The sequence below is a fragment of the Coptis chinensis genome, chromosome 7 (genome assembly GCF_015680905.1).
Source record: "Coptis chinensis isolate HL-2020 chromosome 7, ASM1568090v1, whole genome shotgun sequence".
Classification (NCBI taxonomy): Eukaryota; Viridiplantae; Streptophyta; class Magnoliopsida; order Ranunculales; family Ranunculaceae; genus Coptis; species Coptis chinensis.
The window spans coordinates 95,137,393-95,155,425 of record NC_141462.1 but is presented as its reverse complement, the minus strand read 5'-3'; the positions used below and the strand labels follow the sequence as shown (position 1 = coordinate 95,155,425).

General features: G+C 34.3%; 1 protein-coding gene across 7 annotated transcripts; it reads right to left on the bottom strand.

Annotated features, from left to right (window-relative positions):
* Positions 1-1,759: 1,759 nt before the first annotated feature.
* On the bottom strand, positions 1,760-6,339 carry LOC147490198 (Protein kinase superfamily protein). Of its 7 annotated transcripts, none has more exons than XR_015201338.1 (7): positions 6,201-6,339; positions 5,524-6,058; positions 5,101-5,233; positions 4,708-4,903; positions 3,882-4,006; positions 3,217-3,397; positions 1,760-2,232 (listed from the first exon to the last, which is right to left on the bottom strand). XR_015201338.1 is itself a non-coding variant. In XM_086571385.1 (7 exons), the coding sequence occupies exons 2-7, from the start codon at positions 5,754-5,756 to the stop codon at positions 1,939-1,941; spliced, it is 1,140 nt and encodes a 379-aa protein (XP_086427511.1). In that variant the 5' UTR covers positions 5,757-6,058; positions 6,201-6,339; the 3' UTR covers positions 1,760-1,938. The 7 variants fall into 7 exon arrangements, 4 of the variants coding, with proteins under 4 accessions (XP_086427511.1, XP_086427512.1, XP_086427513.1 ...); XR_015201337.1 differs by having other exon boundaries at positions 1,760-2,229; XR_015201339.1 differs by having other exon boundaries at positions 1,760-2,229; positions 3,882-3,988.
* Between the last annotated feature and the right edge of the window lie 11,694 nt (positions 6,340-18,033).

The window sequence follows — 18,033 nt, the reverse complement described above, 5'->3', positions numbered from 1 at the left end:
TTTCCATCAACACAAATTGGATCATCGAAATATTTATCTTCTCGCATTTTTTGCTGCAAAATCATCAATGAAGCTTTCAAAGTTAATTTTATTTAAAAATTCATTTTCAATAGATATTAACGCTAGCCCATTTAGACTTTCTTGTGACATAGTCAATCTAAGGTATGATTTCAATAATTTTAATTTTAATAAACTTCTTTTTGCATACGCGACAGTAATAGGAACAATTAACAAAATTCTATAAGTTATTAATGCATTAGGAAAACAATCATGTTGATTCAAGAAATCAAGTTAGGTGAATAATATTAGACTAGATTACTTTGGAATTAAATTGAATTATTGAAATAATATTTAAGAAAATGAAAAATTGATTTTAATCTCTAACTTACTTGAAAAATAATCAAAATTTAGGTGAATAAGTAATTGAGATTGATCGAAGTGAAAATTAATACAAACCCACAATTGTAAATAAAGAAATTATTGAGAATGAGATGATACTATATGCCATGGTCATAAGGTGAATGAGGGTTTTTTTTTTTACTAATTCTTTTTGTATTTGAGTAATTGAGGACAACTCAAGCAATTAATTGGAGTGATTTTCCAAAAGAAAACGTTATTAATTAGGAAGAGAGAGATCTAGTCATTGACAAGATCTCCTCATCTATTATATCTATTGTTATTTTTTTTTTATAAACATAATTAATGAGGAAAGAGAATATGAGATAATCGACTTTTTACTATGAAATTTTCAATTTTTTGGATTTTTCATGGATTTGGGCTTTTGATTTGTGAAATAAGTCTTTTCCACTAAAACTATTTTTTTGGGCCTTATATATTGGGGGCCCTATGCGGTCGCCCACATGGCACCTGCTCAGGGCCGGGCCTGTTTATACAATATGTTGATGTATGAACAATGAGTGTTCATAGCTCATGTTGAGGTTTAAACAATGATTGTTCATACTCCAATACGTGTTATTACTTATTATACATTATTTTGATCGATATATAAACAGTGATTGTTCCATACCTATTTATTCCAAAAAAATATGAACAATGATTGTTTGTACTATCATTGTTCATACTATATACACTCTTTAAAAATATGAACAATCATTCTTCATACTATATACACTGGGTTGTTTCGGTTGAGTTGGGCCGTTTATTATTTCGCTCAAAAATATACTTCACTTTTTTCATCTACCCAAACAATTTTAATTTTGCGTGTCAAGGGTATATATGATCTTTAAATCTACCGTCCTTGTTGAGTGATTAAAAAAACCAAGATGGTTATGAGAGTTACTTTTTCCACCTATCTGTCCCGGAGAGTCACTCCCAAGTCCCAACTGTCATTGTCTTTGCAACGGATATTCTACTTCGGCGATGGAATGTACTGTTTTCGTACCATTTGCGACTAGAATAAAGAAAGCTGACATTGACTTCAGGTGGCATTGGTCAATTTTGTAAGTTCTTTTTGCTAAATTTTTAAAAACCCAATGTCCTTAAATTGATTCACCATCTTCTCCAAATGACCAAGTAAGTTCTTATTGCTTGGCTTTTGTATTCTTTATTAATTTGATATAGTTTATGATGCCCAGCATAAACTAGTTGCTAAAACCTAATATATGTTTCGCCAATTCGCCTTTTGACTACGGTCATTTGAAAAATGTGAAATCCAGAATTGAAGGCATTAATGATCAGGGAATAAGTGAATAAGTGATATCTGCGGCTGATTGAATAAATCTGCTAACGACTCCAAAGATTAGAACAATAGATGTTCCTGTATTCACTTTTTTTCTTCCTCTGTTTCTCTTTTTCCTGTAACATTCCCTATTTTTTTTTCCATACTTTTGTTTTGTTTTTTTCAGTAAAAACAAGTAAACATTCCATTACGGATTAACTGGAGGACACATATTAAAAGTTAGAGATTTATCCAATTGTTTAATGTGCACTCCTAGTTCTCCTTGCGGCAAAAAGCTGGCGCAGAAAAGAGAATTTTCCTCTGGCACGTACAGATGGGTCATTGATAATACCGTTACTTGGAACTGATGGCATGGAATTGTTGGTTTCTTTCGAAAGGATTGAAGGTGGCACTAGTGTGAAAAGAAACGAATTGAGCAAGCGAATTATCTGACTGAAGCTGGGACGCACATTAGGGTCTTCAACCCAACATGACTGTATGATGAAAGCAAGATCAGCAGGTACGTCTTCAGGAAGACTTGGTCTCACTTGCTGCTATCTCAGAGAACAATGTAAAGGTTTGTTAGATAGGTGCCAGATATATTACTAACAAAATTAGGAATATACAACTACATGCTAAACCACACACAAGCATAGTGAATGTATCTAATCGGGTAAAAGTATGGAAACGAAAAAGGCGGAAACCACTGTTCTATCTCTTGACCCAGTGCTAATGTGGATGTACAGTTAGAGAATTATGGCTAACACACCTTTACACCTCATGGATCCTAATAGTATCAAGCTCAGTGACTGGCACTCAAGGTGGCTTTCAACTTGTTCTCTTGAAGTGTGTTTATAGAGTAATAGAGAAATGAAAGCAACTATGATTTATGGCTTGGATTTGGAGATAGAATGTTGATCTCTAGATTAAAGGAAAAAGAGAAGCTCAAAAATAGACAAACAAAAGACAATAAAATATCAAAGTCAAGGGACAAACCTAAAAAAAACATTGGACACCCAGCATGAAAGGGCAGTTCACATACCCACGCTTGTTAAAATTATTATAGAAGGCTTATTATCCTATTAACAATGACCAAATCTTCTCCCATGTACACAGATAGAGGCATAAAGCAGGGATGCAGGAATAACAACCAAACAGGATGATGTACTAGGACATAGGCGGCGTAAAGACAATCAAGTCTTTTGAATTTTCCAAGAACAATGACCCCCCCACCCCAAAAAAAACACACACACACACACACGTACATCCATAAAACAATTTACGGTTTTTGGTGTAAGCACCTCATAGCTGGTGGTCTACACTACATATAATGGCATATTTTACAGACTTCATGGGTTCCAGCAATTGAATCATGATACATTACTTAGGGGCTCTGGAGTTTTCTCCGTGATAGCATTATGTCTTTGCAAACTCAAGCAACTAAATCATTTTTATCCAATACGTTTATAGTCGTCGGAAGTTGATGATGAAATAGAGCGAAAACGCAAGAAAAAAGATAACATGATCATATACATCACCTTGAAGGCAGCAGCATAAGCAGCCTGCAAGTTGGACATGCCCTCAAATGGCATTCGATTGGTCAGTAACTCCCATAAAACGATCCCAAAGCTATAGACATCAACTTTGTTGTTATAGTGCTTCTTCTCCCCCTGCCGCAATGTCACAGTGCTGTATAACTGCAAGGCCACATTCCGATTCCTGGTAAAAGAGGAGTACGTGACAATTAAAGAGGAAGGGGAAGAGAAATGCGAACACTGAAAATCATCCTAACAGATAGGTTTTATGCTGTACCATACCTTCCTGTATGATACTCTAGCCAGATTATCAAATATTACATTATCATAATTTTATTGGGAAAAACAAAGTCCAGCCACATTCTACATTGAAGACCTTATTTTCAATCACCATCCTTTTTTTTATCCTTTACTTCTCAATATATGTTCAGAAGCATTTCCTATAGACATTTTTATTTGTAAGGACTCACAAAAACACGTTCTAAATTCATCTCGATCCCCAAACCCCACCTTTTACTTGACAGTTTGACAAACAGCATATTCTCTAGCTGTCTTGCACATAATCAAATACTTAAACAAATGGAAGCCATATTTAAGCACACAGCACACACATTCGTGCAAAGTGATGTTATCATAACTGAAATTGGTCTATGTGAGACAACACAAACCTCTGGCGCCATCCAACGATAAGTTCCAGTTTCTGCAGTCATCATCTCAGTAACAGATTCTTCTCTTGCAAGACCAAAATCGGCGAGTTTCACAGATTTCTGATTTTCTGTAAGCAACAAATTATCTGCATTCAAAGTTTTTAAATAATAGAGTTTATCAAGGGAGCCATACGTCAATCTTGCTCTTGCAGATTCAAGGATTCCAACAAATATCACGTAGTGTACTCTTGATGCTACAAAAATAAAATGCTTTTGCAATTCACATTCAAGTACATCTAAACACATACATTTGGTATACGCAAGTTTCGCGCTTTAAGTCATTCCCCCGACTCATTGTCATCACTGAGTTACAACTGAACATCACTGAGTTCCAACTGAACTGAGCACAGTTATGGATGATGAACAGCTAAGCATAGTTTATTTGTTAAAAAAATACGCCGTGTACATGACTAAAGCAGGGAGAAAATCATTAATAGATTATAGGAGATAATAAATGCAAAGGGGTCCAACACTTTTCAACTGTAATTAAATGTCACTGTCCACTACTCATGGTCAATGGGTTGAAGAAGTCCAAGACCGAGCCGCTGTTGCTATTCGTATGAGTTTCCATTAAAAAAAAGCGTACAGTGGCTCAATTGCATGGTCATACACTAAAAACATCAGTACAAAACTACATATGTATTTTTCTAAAGTTAATCTAATGTTTGTAATGTAAATAAAAAACTAAGGTGAGCCACCACTCTCGTTACAAGTTACATTCTGTCACTTTTGCTTCATTTACTAAAGATGAAGTAACTGCTTTACATTTAAAGTTGCTAAAACATACCAGGCTTCAGATCTCTATGAATGATCCCATTAGCATGAAGACATTCCATGGCCCGAGCTATATCAAGGGCATAGCCTATGGCCACACGAAGATCTAGTTGCTCCGGACGTATGTTCATCAAGTACTTCCTGAGTGACATCCCTGGTAAAAGCTCTGAAATTATCACCATATATGGATCTTTACATGCTCCAATGAACTGCAGTAGTAGTTCAGGTATTACAAAGGATGATTAGAGAATGGAACACAACAAATTGGAGATTTGACTTCATAATGTAAACAAAATTCTGTGTTGAATGCAATCATGAATCCATTCACAACAGGGCTATTAACAGATGTTGAAGTGCACAACTTATCCAAGTACACTAAAACACAATTCAAAACAAGGAAGCTCACCTTCACAAGGTTTTCATGTTTTACTCTAGACATCATAGCAATTTCCCGAGCAAATCGACCTTCCAGTGCTGCTCTTTCCTCAGGGGTGTTACCACAATTCAGAACCTTGACCGCAACTACCTGATCGCCATATCTGAAGAATATACTACATTAAAACTCACAACCTAAAACTCAGTAGCAAACGGTATATATAACTTCTAAAAATTATATAGAACTTGGATACAGGGCACGAAAATCATGCTTCCATGTACATCAACAGACATATCAAGTAACACTCATTTTATGGCAATAGAAGATAGACGAAATAGTGAAATTAACTCATATAAGCATAGGTAACAAGCAGCAATACTTAACAGAACCATGAGCTAATACACAATCTTACAAGTTAAAGTAGATACTGAACTAAAAGAAATGATCACTTACTTTCCTTCATAAACTTTCCCATGAGCACCTTCACCAATCTTCGATCTAACTGACAATAACTTCGGATCAATAAGAAGTTTATCATCAATCTTAAACTGTGAAACTGCTATAGAACCATTTTTCGTTACGGATTTTGTCTCTAAACTTACACCACCACAAGAATCATATGTTCCACCAATTGACTTAAACTCCCCTTCTTCTCCACCTTGTCTGTTCTCTTCACCACAACTCATATTTCTTTAATCTCAAAGTATTTCAAATTAAACCACACCACCTCATTAAATAAATACACTTTATCTCTTCTTATCTCAAACTTTTAAAATAAATAAAAGTTTAACTGTTGGGTTCTGACTCAAACAAAACAACAACAACATGTCAATATATTAAACTCTGTTATATAGTTCACCTATAAGTCTTCCAAGCATCATAACAAAACCTAATTCTTTCTATAACCTTTCTAAACTCTGAGCTAAACATTGAGGACAAACAAAACAAATGTTTCCACCTTCACCACCTTTTTTTTTTTCTTCCAATCCTGTTACATAAAACATTCATTTCAGAACATAAAAACATAAAGTTGACATGTGAAATATCGTTAAATTTCAAAAACTAAGCTTAACATCATAACTATAGTACATAAAGTTTCATTATTTTTAGCTTAGAAACACTAAACTCACCTCTTCTTTTTTCCTTTCTCCTCTTTTCCTCTCTTTTTCTTTCAAGTTGAAGCGTTTGAGTGAAGTCTTCAATATTCGTTTATGAGAAAGTGAGAATCTGGGTTTTGGGTCGGGTTATGGGTCGGTATTTTTTTTTTATATATATAAAATTTGAGTGGGAATGTGGGATCAGTGAGTATGAAATTGACACGTGGAGAGCATACAAGAGTGGAGTAGCATTTGGGGGGAGATTTGGACGTTGGTGGTCCAGAATAAATTTGGTAAGGACATTTGAAGTGACTAACTTTTTTTGGAAAAGTTGAAGTGACTGACTAGTCAACTGTCCACCACACGAGTGAAGACAAAGATTTATAATTTCCCTTTCTACTGTTCTAAACTCAAGCCTCATCCTCATTCTCTCATAAATTCTAACCTCGTGCTCAAATTTAAGTCAAACAAGTTACAGTGGTCTTGCGACTTGCGGGGTCCAAGGTTTGGATTGTTAGTTTGTCAATATTGGTGACTTCGCTTCTCCATGTCCATTTCCGAACACAAGCTGAAACCGAAATTTTAACAAACTATGACACTCTCAGTGAATTGTGACAAAAAAAAAAAATCAATACGTTTTGTTCCTATATTTTCAGTCAAAGATTGTGTCTATGCAGAGGCGGATCCAGGGGGGGGGGGGGGTGTGCTGCTGTCAAAGATTGTGTCTATGCAGGGGGATCTAGGGGCGGGGATGGGCTGCAACACACCTAACTTTTCCGTCCAAACAAAAAAATACTAGTTATAATAGTGTATAATTCACCCAAAAAAAATATTTGTAGTGTATTGTAGTGTATGTTAGTTGTAGCTAGGGGTGTCAGTGGGTACTCGATTATCCGAAACCGAACTGAAACTGGAACCGAAATCGAAACCGAATGTTTCGGTTCTGGGTCTTAAAAAATTAGACCCATTTAAAATGGGTCATTAAGAACCGAACCGATAAAGATAATCAAACTCATTTAAGATATATAAAATTTATGATTTCGATATATAAAATTTAGTATTATATTACATTTAAGATAATCAAACTCATGCATTATAATATAAAATATGTTTTTTATGTGTAAAAGTCTATTAAATATATATAGCATAATAGTGAATGTGTATTGTTAAATGTATATTTCATAATAATACGTTAAATAAGTGTATCATATATGTTAATAATAATGTAGGGACAACGTGTATATTATGAATTAACTAATACATTTTATATTTATTAACTTATGTACGTATATATTTAAATAGGATATACATGCTTGATATATTGTGGTATACGCACTTATTATGCGAGTGTTTATGTTAAAAATTAGTGATGAGATGTAATTGTAAGACGCATGTACTCGCATGTTCGATTTAAAATACGAGTTAATACATTTGTACAAATATATGTGTATACACGTAAAATATATTAAGATAACAAATATATGTGATTGCACGTGTACACGATCGAGTTAATACAATGAAACATGATTATATATATATATATGCACGTAAAAAAAATCAAATTTTTGGGGTTAGATATTTGATTATTTTAAATTTTTTATCAAAGTTTGAAATTATCACAGTAAATATTTTAATGTGTGTGATTAATATATGTTCATAGATGGTGTAAATATGATTGTTGATACTCACTAATTATACATAAAATATTATCATGTAGCTAGGAAAAGAAAATAAAAATAAAAATAAGTTTTAGTGTTTAAATGATTGAAATTGTTTGATAATTAATGGAGGTGCTGACTAGCAAAGTTGGTAAAACTTTTGGGTGATGATACCAGAGGTCTGGGGTTCGAACCCCATTAAAGAGTTTACTGATCTCATTTATAACAGACTTTAAAAAAAAATGTTTAATAATTATAATAAATAATAAAGACCTAAATTTAAACCGAAACCGATAAAAAACCGTGGGTTTTGGGTTGGATTCTATAATTCTCATATTAAAACGGATAGAACCACAAATAGTAAAATCCAAATCAAAATCGCTAAAACCCGACCTAAAATTGACCCGTTGGCACCCCTAACTTGTAGCAACCCCCCTTGAGTGGCAATCCTGAATCCACCCCTGTGTCTATGGTCAGTTTGATTCCTATACATAGGGCCGACTCAAGCCAAGATGTGGCCTTAGGCGAGGCCTTTATTTCCTAGGCCATCTATAATCACCAAAAAAATCCACTCTATATTCACAATTTTATTATAGATTAAGAGCCAAAATCTAGTATCAAGACACAAATCAAACGAAAACAACGAGAACGTAACCAAATAAACATCAAAACTATAAATAAATAAAATAATAGATTCATATTGGAAAAAAAAAAAAAAAATCAAGTTTTGCAAGAACTACGAGTATTATATGATTAATTGATGATTAACCGTTTAAAACTCAAATAGTGAAATTGACAAATGGCCAAACTTGAAATTTGTGAAACAAAACAAATGAGAGAGAAAGATTTAATGATATAAGCCTAATTACAATTTTTTTAATTAAGACAGTTTAATTAAGAGAGAATAATAAAATACATAGAATGTGGAGATTTTTTTCACTAAATGTGCTATTTTCCCATTTGTTTTTATTGTTCAAATGAAACAATTTGATTAAATGAGCACACTCCTACAAAAACTGAAATTACTACGCGCTTGTAGCTATTGGATTTATATTAATACTTCGAGATGTCATTTGTGTGGTGGACTATTAGATTGTATACACTCCAAATTAATTCACTCGAAATTTACTGCGAGTATAAAAAACCCATTTGTAAACAAATTGGCTATCATATTATTTTTTGGTGTTTTTTTTATTTTATAAAATTAAATAATAATAAATAAATATGTGAATAAATTAGGAAATATGAAGCCTTCCAAATTTGAGGCCTTAAACGGCCACCTAACTCACACAAGGGTTTAGCTGGCATTGCCTATACATAGAGAAGCATCTGGTGGAGCAAGTAGAGTTTCACCATAGATGGATCCCGAGGTACCCCAAAGATTTGGAAAAGTTACTTAATGTATCAAACCCTTAATTATTTGCTAGAAATATTGACCAAAATATAAGGATTAGCCACCCCCAAGTTATATTTTTACAGAATTTCTATTACCGCACTGGCGCACTCCCGGTACAATTATTGAGTTGCACTCTTGATCCCCAGATGTTATCTTCTGGTTCCGTCCGTAAGCTTCACCACATTAAAATTCGTGAAAGAGGAGCGAGCTTGAGCTAGCGGTTTCGTGTTTCTCTTTTTCGCTTAAATTTTGGAAGAGCCATTTCAGAATTGGCTGTGAGCCTGTGACTAAGGAGTAATGACATAGTTCCACCTCTCTTATTCATGTTGTTCATGTGTCACTGTGTCAGCCTGAAAGATGAGAACTTGGTGCAACCTCTGTGTCTTTTCAGGATACGACTAAGATTGCTATTGTGATGAACACCATGACTTACTCAAATATCCAATGACTTTTTGGTGCATTTCACTTTGTTATGTCCGTTGAAGATGTTGACATTAGCACTTACATTATATCCTAACTTTCTTGGTGAATTGATTTCTGGTGATAAAAGCAGTTGAATGTAAAAATTGAATTTGTATTGTACTTAAGTTCAGTGCTTATCACTAAGCATGGTCCATGATAGACTCGGATAAACTTTTCTAACTATATATATAATTTTTGGGTTAACTAGTATTATTCTCCTACTAGATGAACCAATTTGGATTTCTCCCAACTAGATGGAGAAATTAGGGTTTTTTCCTTGAGTACACAAAAAAACACCCATCAACCCAAGTTGATTTTTTTTTTTTTTTTTGTACTCAAGACTCTAATTTCTTCGTCTAATTGGGGAAAATCCTAATTGGCTCATCTAGTAGAGGGGGTAATATTAAAAATTCCTAATTTCTTTTAAATTTATGTGTCACACTTTATATTACATACCCAATATATATGGTAAATTTCTGATTCGGCCATGATAATGTCATTTTGTTTTTAATCCGGTCATTGTCAGCAACTTAGTGCAAAAAGTTGCTGACATTATCCCACTAGTTGCTGACAAAATGTGTTGAGTTGCATTTTGTGGCCGAATTGGAAACACATTGACATTTTCATGGCCGAATCAGAAATTTATCCCAATATATATACTGCTACCATTTGCGCAAAGAAATTTTTACATTTTGCACAAAGAAATGACAATTGCACAAAGAAGTCCGATCCAAAGCAATCATCAATGGAACAACCACATTTTGGCACTACATAACACTACTTTTAAGTCCGAACGTCACCTTTAAATGGTGTTTAAAAGAGGGACAGGATGTTCTACTTTCGGCTTGTTTCGAGTTCATGTTCAGTATCTCATGGACTACTCTTGGTACTTGGTAGGTCCTAAATGTACGTATTCTTGAGAAAGACTTTAAGCTGAAAAGTTGGTACCGGTCGGTTGTGTATTCTTCATTTCTTTGTTGTGGTTCAATGAGTCAATTACCAGGGTTGATTTTTAAGACAAAGCAGGCACAGAATTGAAATGGAAAAATCGTGCGTCACGTGCTTGGAAGATTCCAAAATCTGAAAAATGTCCATTTTCAAACCGACCGTAAGTCAGGAAATTGTTCCCAACGCTTATTTCTGGGTAATTAACGTTGTTTTTTTTTTTTTTTAAAATAAAAATATAATAATAAAAATAAAATAAATTAAGTCACTCTCAAAGACAATTTTCGAGCGAAAATAACTCGGAAAACCAATTTCCAGAGTGAAAATAACTCGCAAGGACAAATAATTTGGATTTGAAATAAATATTTTCCGATTTTACTTTGTATGTCGTTTTGGTATAAACACTGATTGTCTATACTCAAATAAGTGAACATACTTCATACCTTAAATATGTATGAACATGTGCTATAAACAATGTAATCATTATTCATACCTTAAATATGTATGAACAATAATCGTTTATATTCCAATAAGTATTCTTACTGATCATACATTATGTTGAAGTATAAACAGTGATTGTTTATAACTCATGTAGAGGTATGAGCAGTGAATATGTATGAACAATCAGTGTTCATACTCCAATATGTGTTATTACGAGTTATTGAAGTATATTGAAGTATAAACAATAATTGTTCATATCCCAATGAATGTTCATAGCTCATGTTCCCAAATAGGCACGAACAATGATTGTTTATATTTCAATAGGTGTTCTTACAGATTATACATTATGTTGAGGTATAAACAGTAATTATTGTTCATAGTTCATGTTAGGGGTGGGAATTTGGCCCTAACGACCCTAACCCGGCCCTGACCGACCCGATCCTAAGCCCTATAAAGCCACTTACAACTAAAGCCCTCACAGAGTTTAGGGCGGGGCCGATACCTAATGCCGCCTTCTAGAGGCGGTCGGTAAGGTTCAAACATAGGCCGACCACTAACTAAGCCCTAGTTATAATTTCACTATAAAATACACAACTAAAACTATCCAACTCCTTGTTACATATTTTCAATTAAAATAACACCGTCCCTTTGTAATTTATCACTTACCGTATGGGTACTTCTAATAACTTGTCTTATATCATAAAAACTTGTAAAACCTAATTTTTTCTATCTCACAACTCACGTCACACCTCACAACTCCCGTCTAACCTATTAAGCCAAAACAATAATAAGCATAGCCTAATGAAAAATAGGTTGGCGTCGGTAAAAACTCATTCCATACTCTTATTTTTGTCTTTGTGTTCTTCAATGTTAAATGTAATTTTGGTGAGATTTGAGTATTTAATAATGGATTTATGTCGTTTCCAAAATGTGTCTTGTGCATTTTAACATAATTTTGAAATATAAATATGAGTCTCTATGTACTTGGAGTTTATTAGATTGTGGATATCCATTTTAAATTGTTGGACTTATCAAGAATTATTACTAGATTGGTTGTTATTCAAATTTCAAAGTGGTAGGACTTTGAGTTTGCAAATCTTTGAAATTTTTTTGTAATATAAATGAGTTTTAAAACCGATCTGATAAAAGAAGAAATATATATAGGCCGACCCGACCGCCCCTAAACTATTAAAAGGGCTTAGGGTAGGGTCGGGGATTGAAATTTAGACTTATGACCGGCCCGACCCAACCCAATGGGGGGACTTTAGGGCGGGGCCCTAATAAATAACTGAAAGGCTTTAAATGTTTAGGGCCGGGCTAGCCCGACCCGGCCTATTGCCCACCCCTAGTTCATGTTGAGATATGAATAGTGATTATTCATACCCCAAATAGGTGATTGTTCATATTCCAATACGTGTGAACAGTGATTATTCATACTCCAATAGGTGTTCTTATTGATTATACATTATATTCGGTATAAACAATAATTATTCATAGTGCATGTTGAGATATGAGATAAGTATAAACAATCATTGTTCATACTATATACACCGGGCCGTTTATTATTTCGTGCCAAGGGTATACTTGATTTTTCATCTACCTGAGTCGTTTTTAATTTTGCGTCAATGATATACTTGACCTTTCATCTACTTCGTCATTGTAAGTGGTTAAAAAAAAGATGGTTCTAAGAGTTATTTTTTCCCCCGATCTGTCCCAAGAGTCACTTCATGTTCGTAAGTGGACTAACCTAACTATTTATCTAGCATCAAACTTTTTCTTCTTTGGATGGCACAGGCAATTGGGCATTGTAAATTTCTAACAAAATTTGAGCAAAAATTTACCTTGGCGCTAGGGGTGTCAAATAGGCCGGGTCGGTTGGCCTGGCTCTCAAACACCAAAGACCTCATAGTTTGAGGGTCAGCCAATGCTTAAATCTCAAATCCCTTACCTGTCCCTCAACCCTCTTGAGAGGGCCGGGCTTGAGAGCCAAACTTGAGGGCCGAGCACTATGTCATATATTTGAATATTTATTAAACAAAATAAATATAAAAAAAGTTGTTAAAAATGATAAAATTGTACTCACTTCACAATTAAAATTTTAAGCTACTAAAAAACATATTACAGTTATATTTGTCAATTAGGATTAACTAAATCAATTCATAAAATGAAAACAATATAAATCGATCAATAAATACATGTTATAAATGTTGAGGGCCTAGTGAGGGGGCTTCCTAAGCTTCAAAGTCTTGGCCCTTACCCCTCCTTAAAGGTTTGAGGGTCGAGCCTCGAATGTGTGAGAACCTTATTTTGAGGGCTTTTTCGGCCCAAGGACTAGGTCAGGCGCGGGCAAGCCGAGGGCTTGAGGGCCATTTTGACACCCCTAGTTGGCACTCATATCTCATAAACTAATTAACCAGATATATGTTTTCCAGACAATTGAATATTAAGATAAAAGAGCTCGATCCAAATATTCAACCATCTAATAAACCAATACGTGAGCAAGTTTGACTCACACGAGTCCAAACTAGAACTAAAATATAAAACCCCCCATAAACATCGCGTTATAACAAAAATTCGGCAAAATTTCCTTTGTATTTTTAACATTTCATAGATTTACAACCTGTCCTAACCTGAAAATCAAATAATATACTTCCATTTAATATATTAAAACCTCAGCCGTAAACCCAACTACTAAAAGATATTGATTCGTGGCACCGGCTACTTAACCATCTCGACAAATGCCAGTTAAATCAAGTAGCTGTTGCCCCGAAACCGATCTTTTACCCAATTATCGTCATAACTTCTCATTAATTAATGCATTCTAATATGACTTCGTAATTAAAGACAAATAAGGAAATACCTAAATTATTACAAAACAACTTAACAAAATCGATTGAACCTAATGTACTTCCTTGTAAGCTTTCTAGATGATCGCCTTAGCCATAATGCTTAGAGTGCACGTTAGATTTTTCTTTAAAAATCTCGTATACCTGTTGCCTTGTCTTACGAAGCACCTATTCGTCCCTATGAAGAAACTCCAATACTACACGTTAGATACGTAGTCAATAAATAATAATCAACTTGAAATAAAAAATTAATACCAAAGATAAAGTTTGCTTACCTTTCAGCTGCACCGCGAATCTTACCGTTTTCTTGTGAAATACTTGTAAGTGTATCAATTACCGGCATTTTACGGAACACGTTAGCAGGCAATGTTAATCAATATTACCAACAAATTTAAATCATGCTCCACATGTACTAATATAATTTAACCATAATTTATTGATAATAAAACAGGTTACACACTCAATTTCCTAGTACAAGGGGTAGGGGTTTTTCTATGGAAGCGGCTGAGTCGGGTGGCTGCCTACGTACCCATTTAGGGATCAAGCCAATCATAGTTCCCCTATTGGGGTGTTAGGTTCTATGGGAATGGATTAAGCCATTCCGATGAGGAAGGCGGCATGGGTTCCTCACTCATGTTCTAATAAGGTAACGTCCACTAATTAATCGATTCTCCACCTTGAATCGGTATTCTACATTGTTTGTATTTTCCCATTTGACTCCAATTCATATGGTGTAGAATCAATTCTGCATTCCTCAAAATCACTCTCTATATTTAGGGAGTGAAATTCCGAATGAGGAGTGAAATTTGCCACTTCCCACTTTGCTTTTATGAGGATGCGGGGATTTTGACTCAATCTAAGTCTATTGAGCTAGTTTTGAATAGATCCATATCCGGTGCCCAAATACTAAAATGTTTTGTATTATTTACAATTAAATAGTTGTAACTTTTTAACAAATATTATTAATAAGAAAAAAAATGAGGTCTAGTGGATTAGTTTTCCCCCCCTCAAATTTTTGCATATTGTTTATATTAATCTGGGCGTCGAAACACCCATAGAGTCGAAATAGAGTTTTTTACAAATGATTTCAGGTGGTCTACCATGCCAACTCATGTATCTAGCTAAAGTAATGTCATGTTGTACCAAAGTGTATGTTATGGAGTTGCCTTCTTTGTAGATGTGATTGAGGGATATATTTTTGAAATAAGGAGATGAGTTGTTGAATATCCTTTATTATTCCAACTGCTTCCCATGGACTGTCTTGCCATCTCCCTTAATGCAGCATATCAAGGCCTTCGAGTTACTTTGGATGTGTGTATGTGTGATGCGATAGGAGATAGCTAGATAGAGACCTAGTTTCATTGCCAAAGCTTCGGCAAGGAAAGATGTGCAGATAGGTACAAAATCTACTGAAGCAGCAACGAAACCACCGTCATAATTCCTTAGTACACATCCCAAATCCGAAGGACTTGGGTTTCCATGACAAGCACCATCTATGTTTAAAGTGATGTATGGAGTTGTATGAGGCTTCTAGTAGAGATGAATGAGTTGTTTTTGTCTATTGATTTTAATGAGTAGTGTCTGGGCATCCTTTGTACTTCTAAAAAAGGATGGCTAGCTCTGAGTGTGCCTTGAGGTGTCACCTTTTGTGTTCAAACAAAATTGCATTTCTACTATTTTAGATGTTCCACCAGATGATTAACAAAGGGTATATTGATATGCTGATTTCTTATCAAGTTATGGATCATATTTATCCATATCTGTGGTGTTTCATTGATAAGAGCTCAAAACTGTAGTTTTAACCCTTTAACAATAATACTTTTAGACCAATTATGCAAGTAATAAATAAAAGTTAATGCTGATTACGTGCTTTTATGTATTTCAAGCATTAAAGTCAATTATGTGCAGAAATGTACCACTTTGGTGAGATAAATGAGCAAGGGTTAGTTGCTAAGAAGTTATGTGATTAAAGTCTAAGATTAAAGGAGGAAAAACCTTTGTAAAGCTCGGTCAAAAGCTGAAAAGTCAAAGTCAACGTAGGCAGAAACAACACACAAAAGTCAACAGAACTTCCAAAGATTTGTATCTTTGGACTCAGGCCTCAGAATTAGGCCTACCTTATGTCAAAACGACCGGATCGGAAAGAGCTTTCCAATGGTCCAAATCTTGACCAAATTATAGGAGCAAAAGTGGACAAAAGTCTGTTGAAGTCATATCCAACTGAAAAGGTCCCTGTGGACTAAAGAGATTGGGTTTTGGGCTCGATTTTTCAGCCCAAAACATTCCACTCTCAAGACTTAACTCTGAGGATATACTTAGGTTAGGTAGCAAGTAGCCATTGGAGAGAATTCTAGATCTAGTTTTGAAGTTTTATTCCATTAATTAGTTTTCAATTATTGTTGTTAGATCTAGTTTTACCTTTCAATTAATTAGTGTTAGAACAAGTAGATTATTATTTTATAATCAATATTAGTTCATAATAAAGTATTCATTTTCATTCCAATTTAGTTTATTAATTAAAGTCTTATTTAGTTTTAGTATTGTTAAATTCATAAATTAGTTGTCTTTATTTCATAATTAGTTAATCATAATCTAGTTTAATTATTAAATTCGTTATAATTAATTTTAATCTTAGTTGTTAATTATTTCATAGTTATTAGTTTAGTTTTGAATTATTTATTAGAATCTTTATATGATGTCTTGTTTGAATTCCATGAGAAATGATAGTTTTATGAATCAAGGCTAAACCTCCATTAGAGGGGTTTGATGAAGCCTTGATGAAAACTTGATTGTGTAGTGTAGAATCGTTGTAAGAGTCTATTCCACTCTAGAAGGTAGTTGATTCGTCATGAGAATGGGTAGAACTTCCTCACATGCTAGTCATTAGTTGGTAGAGATTGCCATGAATGATTAGGGATTAGAACATCTAATTCTTATCGTAAGAACGTAAGAATTTGATTACAACAATCTACGCTAGTTTATTAAGTTGGATTCAATGTGGATTCAATCCCCCCTAATTCTTTATCTAGATTCAAACCTTAGTATTTTCCGTCATTTCGTTATTCGTATCTTGTAGTTGAATTCACATCGTAGTATAATTTCCACCATTACTCTCATTAACTTTGGATATGACCAATAATAATAGAAAATGTTAATACTAAAGAACTAAGGAGTGGAACAAATTTTTTACTCCAACTCTATTGCGATAGATTCGAGAGTAGAATAAATCTTTGATAAATATAGTACAAGTTCAGTTTTAGTTTTACTTTCGTTGGAATTTTATCATTCTATTTGTGAGTAGAATTAGTAATTTTACGTTTATCATTCATTGAATGGTATATATGCAATTTGGGGGATTAGACTAGTTCTCCATATGGTCTGGGTGAATGGGCAGTCATGGAATAAGTGTTGTGCGGTATCTGGGTGGCTTTTGCAGAAGATGCAGTATGGGTTAAAGTTCAACCCTATTTTGAAAAGATTAGATGATGAATTTAGAGTATCTAGCGAAAGTTTCCACATGAATACTTTCACTCGCAGAGGACATCGGAGTTCCCATATGATTCTCCAATCAAAGAAAGGGGTGGTGTGGTATGAGTTTATTGCTTGATAGCCTGATTTCACTATATATTTCTCATTGATTGATAGAGTCCAAATTATTCTGTCAGGTTTTTCACTATGGGAAAGTGGAATGGAGATAAATTTTTTTGTAATTTTTGCCGGCCAGCAATGGTAGATGATCTTTAAGCGCCATTTTCTTGTGGTACTATCAATGAGGTCCGAGACGAAGATTGGTTTGATGGTGGGATTTGAGTATATTGGAGCGGTGATGCCTTTATTACTTGGAATTCAGCTCTCAGTTAAAAGGTGGATTGATGATCCATTGCCTATCGCTCATCCCAATCCTTTATTAAGGATTATACGGGCCTTGAGGATATCTCTCCATACTCTAGAATCAAGTGGTTTGGGGCACACTGTTAAGAAGTCTGGACTTCGAAGGTATTTTGCCTTGACAATATCAACCCATAGTGATCTGCCGCTTGTAATGACTTCCTAACCTTTTTTAGCTAGGAGGGCTAGATTTGTCTGTTGTAGATTGTGGACTCTTATAACTCCCTTTA

What these genes read in the sequence shown, in the direction of transcription:
- LOC147490198 (XM_086571385.1), bottom strand. Translation starts at nt 5,756, where the DNA reads ATGAGTTGTGGTGAAGAGAACAGACAAGGTGGAGAAGAAGGGGAGTTT. An exon ending in TCATAGAGATCTGAAGCCTG is followed by an intron (nt 4,007 to 4,707) that starts GTATGTTTTAGC and finishes CTTTGAATGCAG; the next exon opens with ATAATTTGTTGCTTACAGAA. An exon ending in CTTATGCTGCTGCCTTCAAG is followed by an intron (nt 2,233 to 3,216) that starts GTGATGTATATG and finishes TCTCTGAGATAG; the next exon opens with CAGCAAGTGAGACCAAGTCT.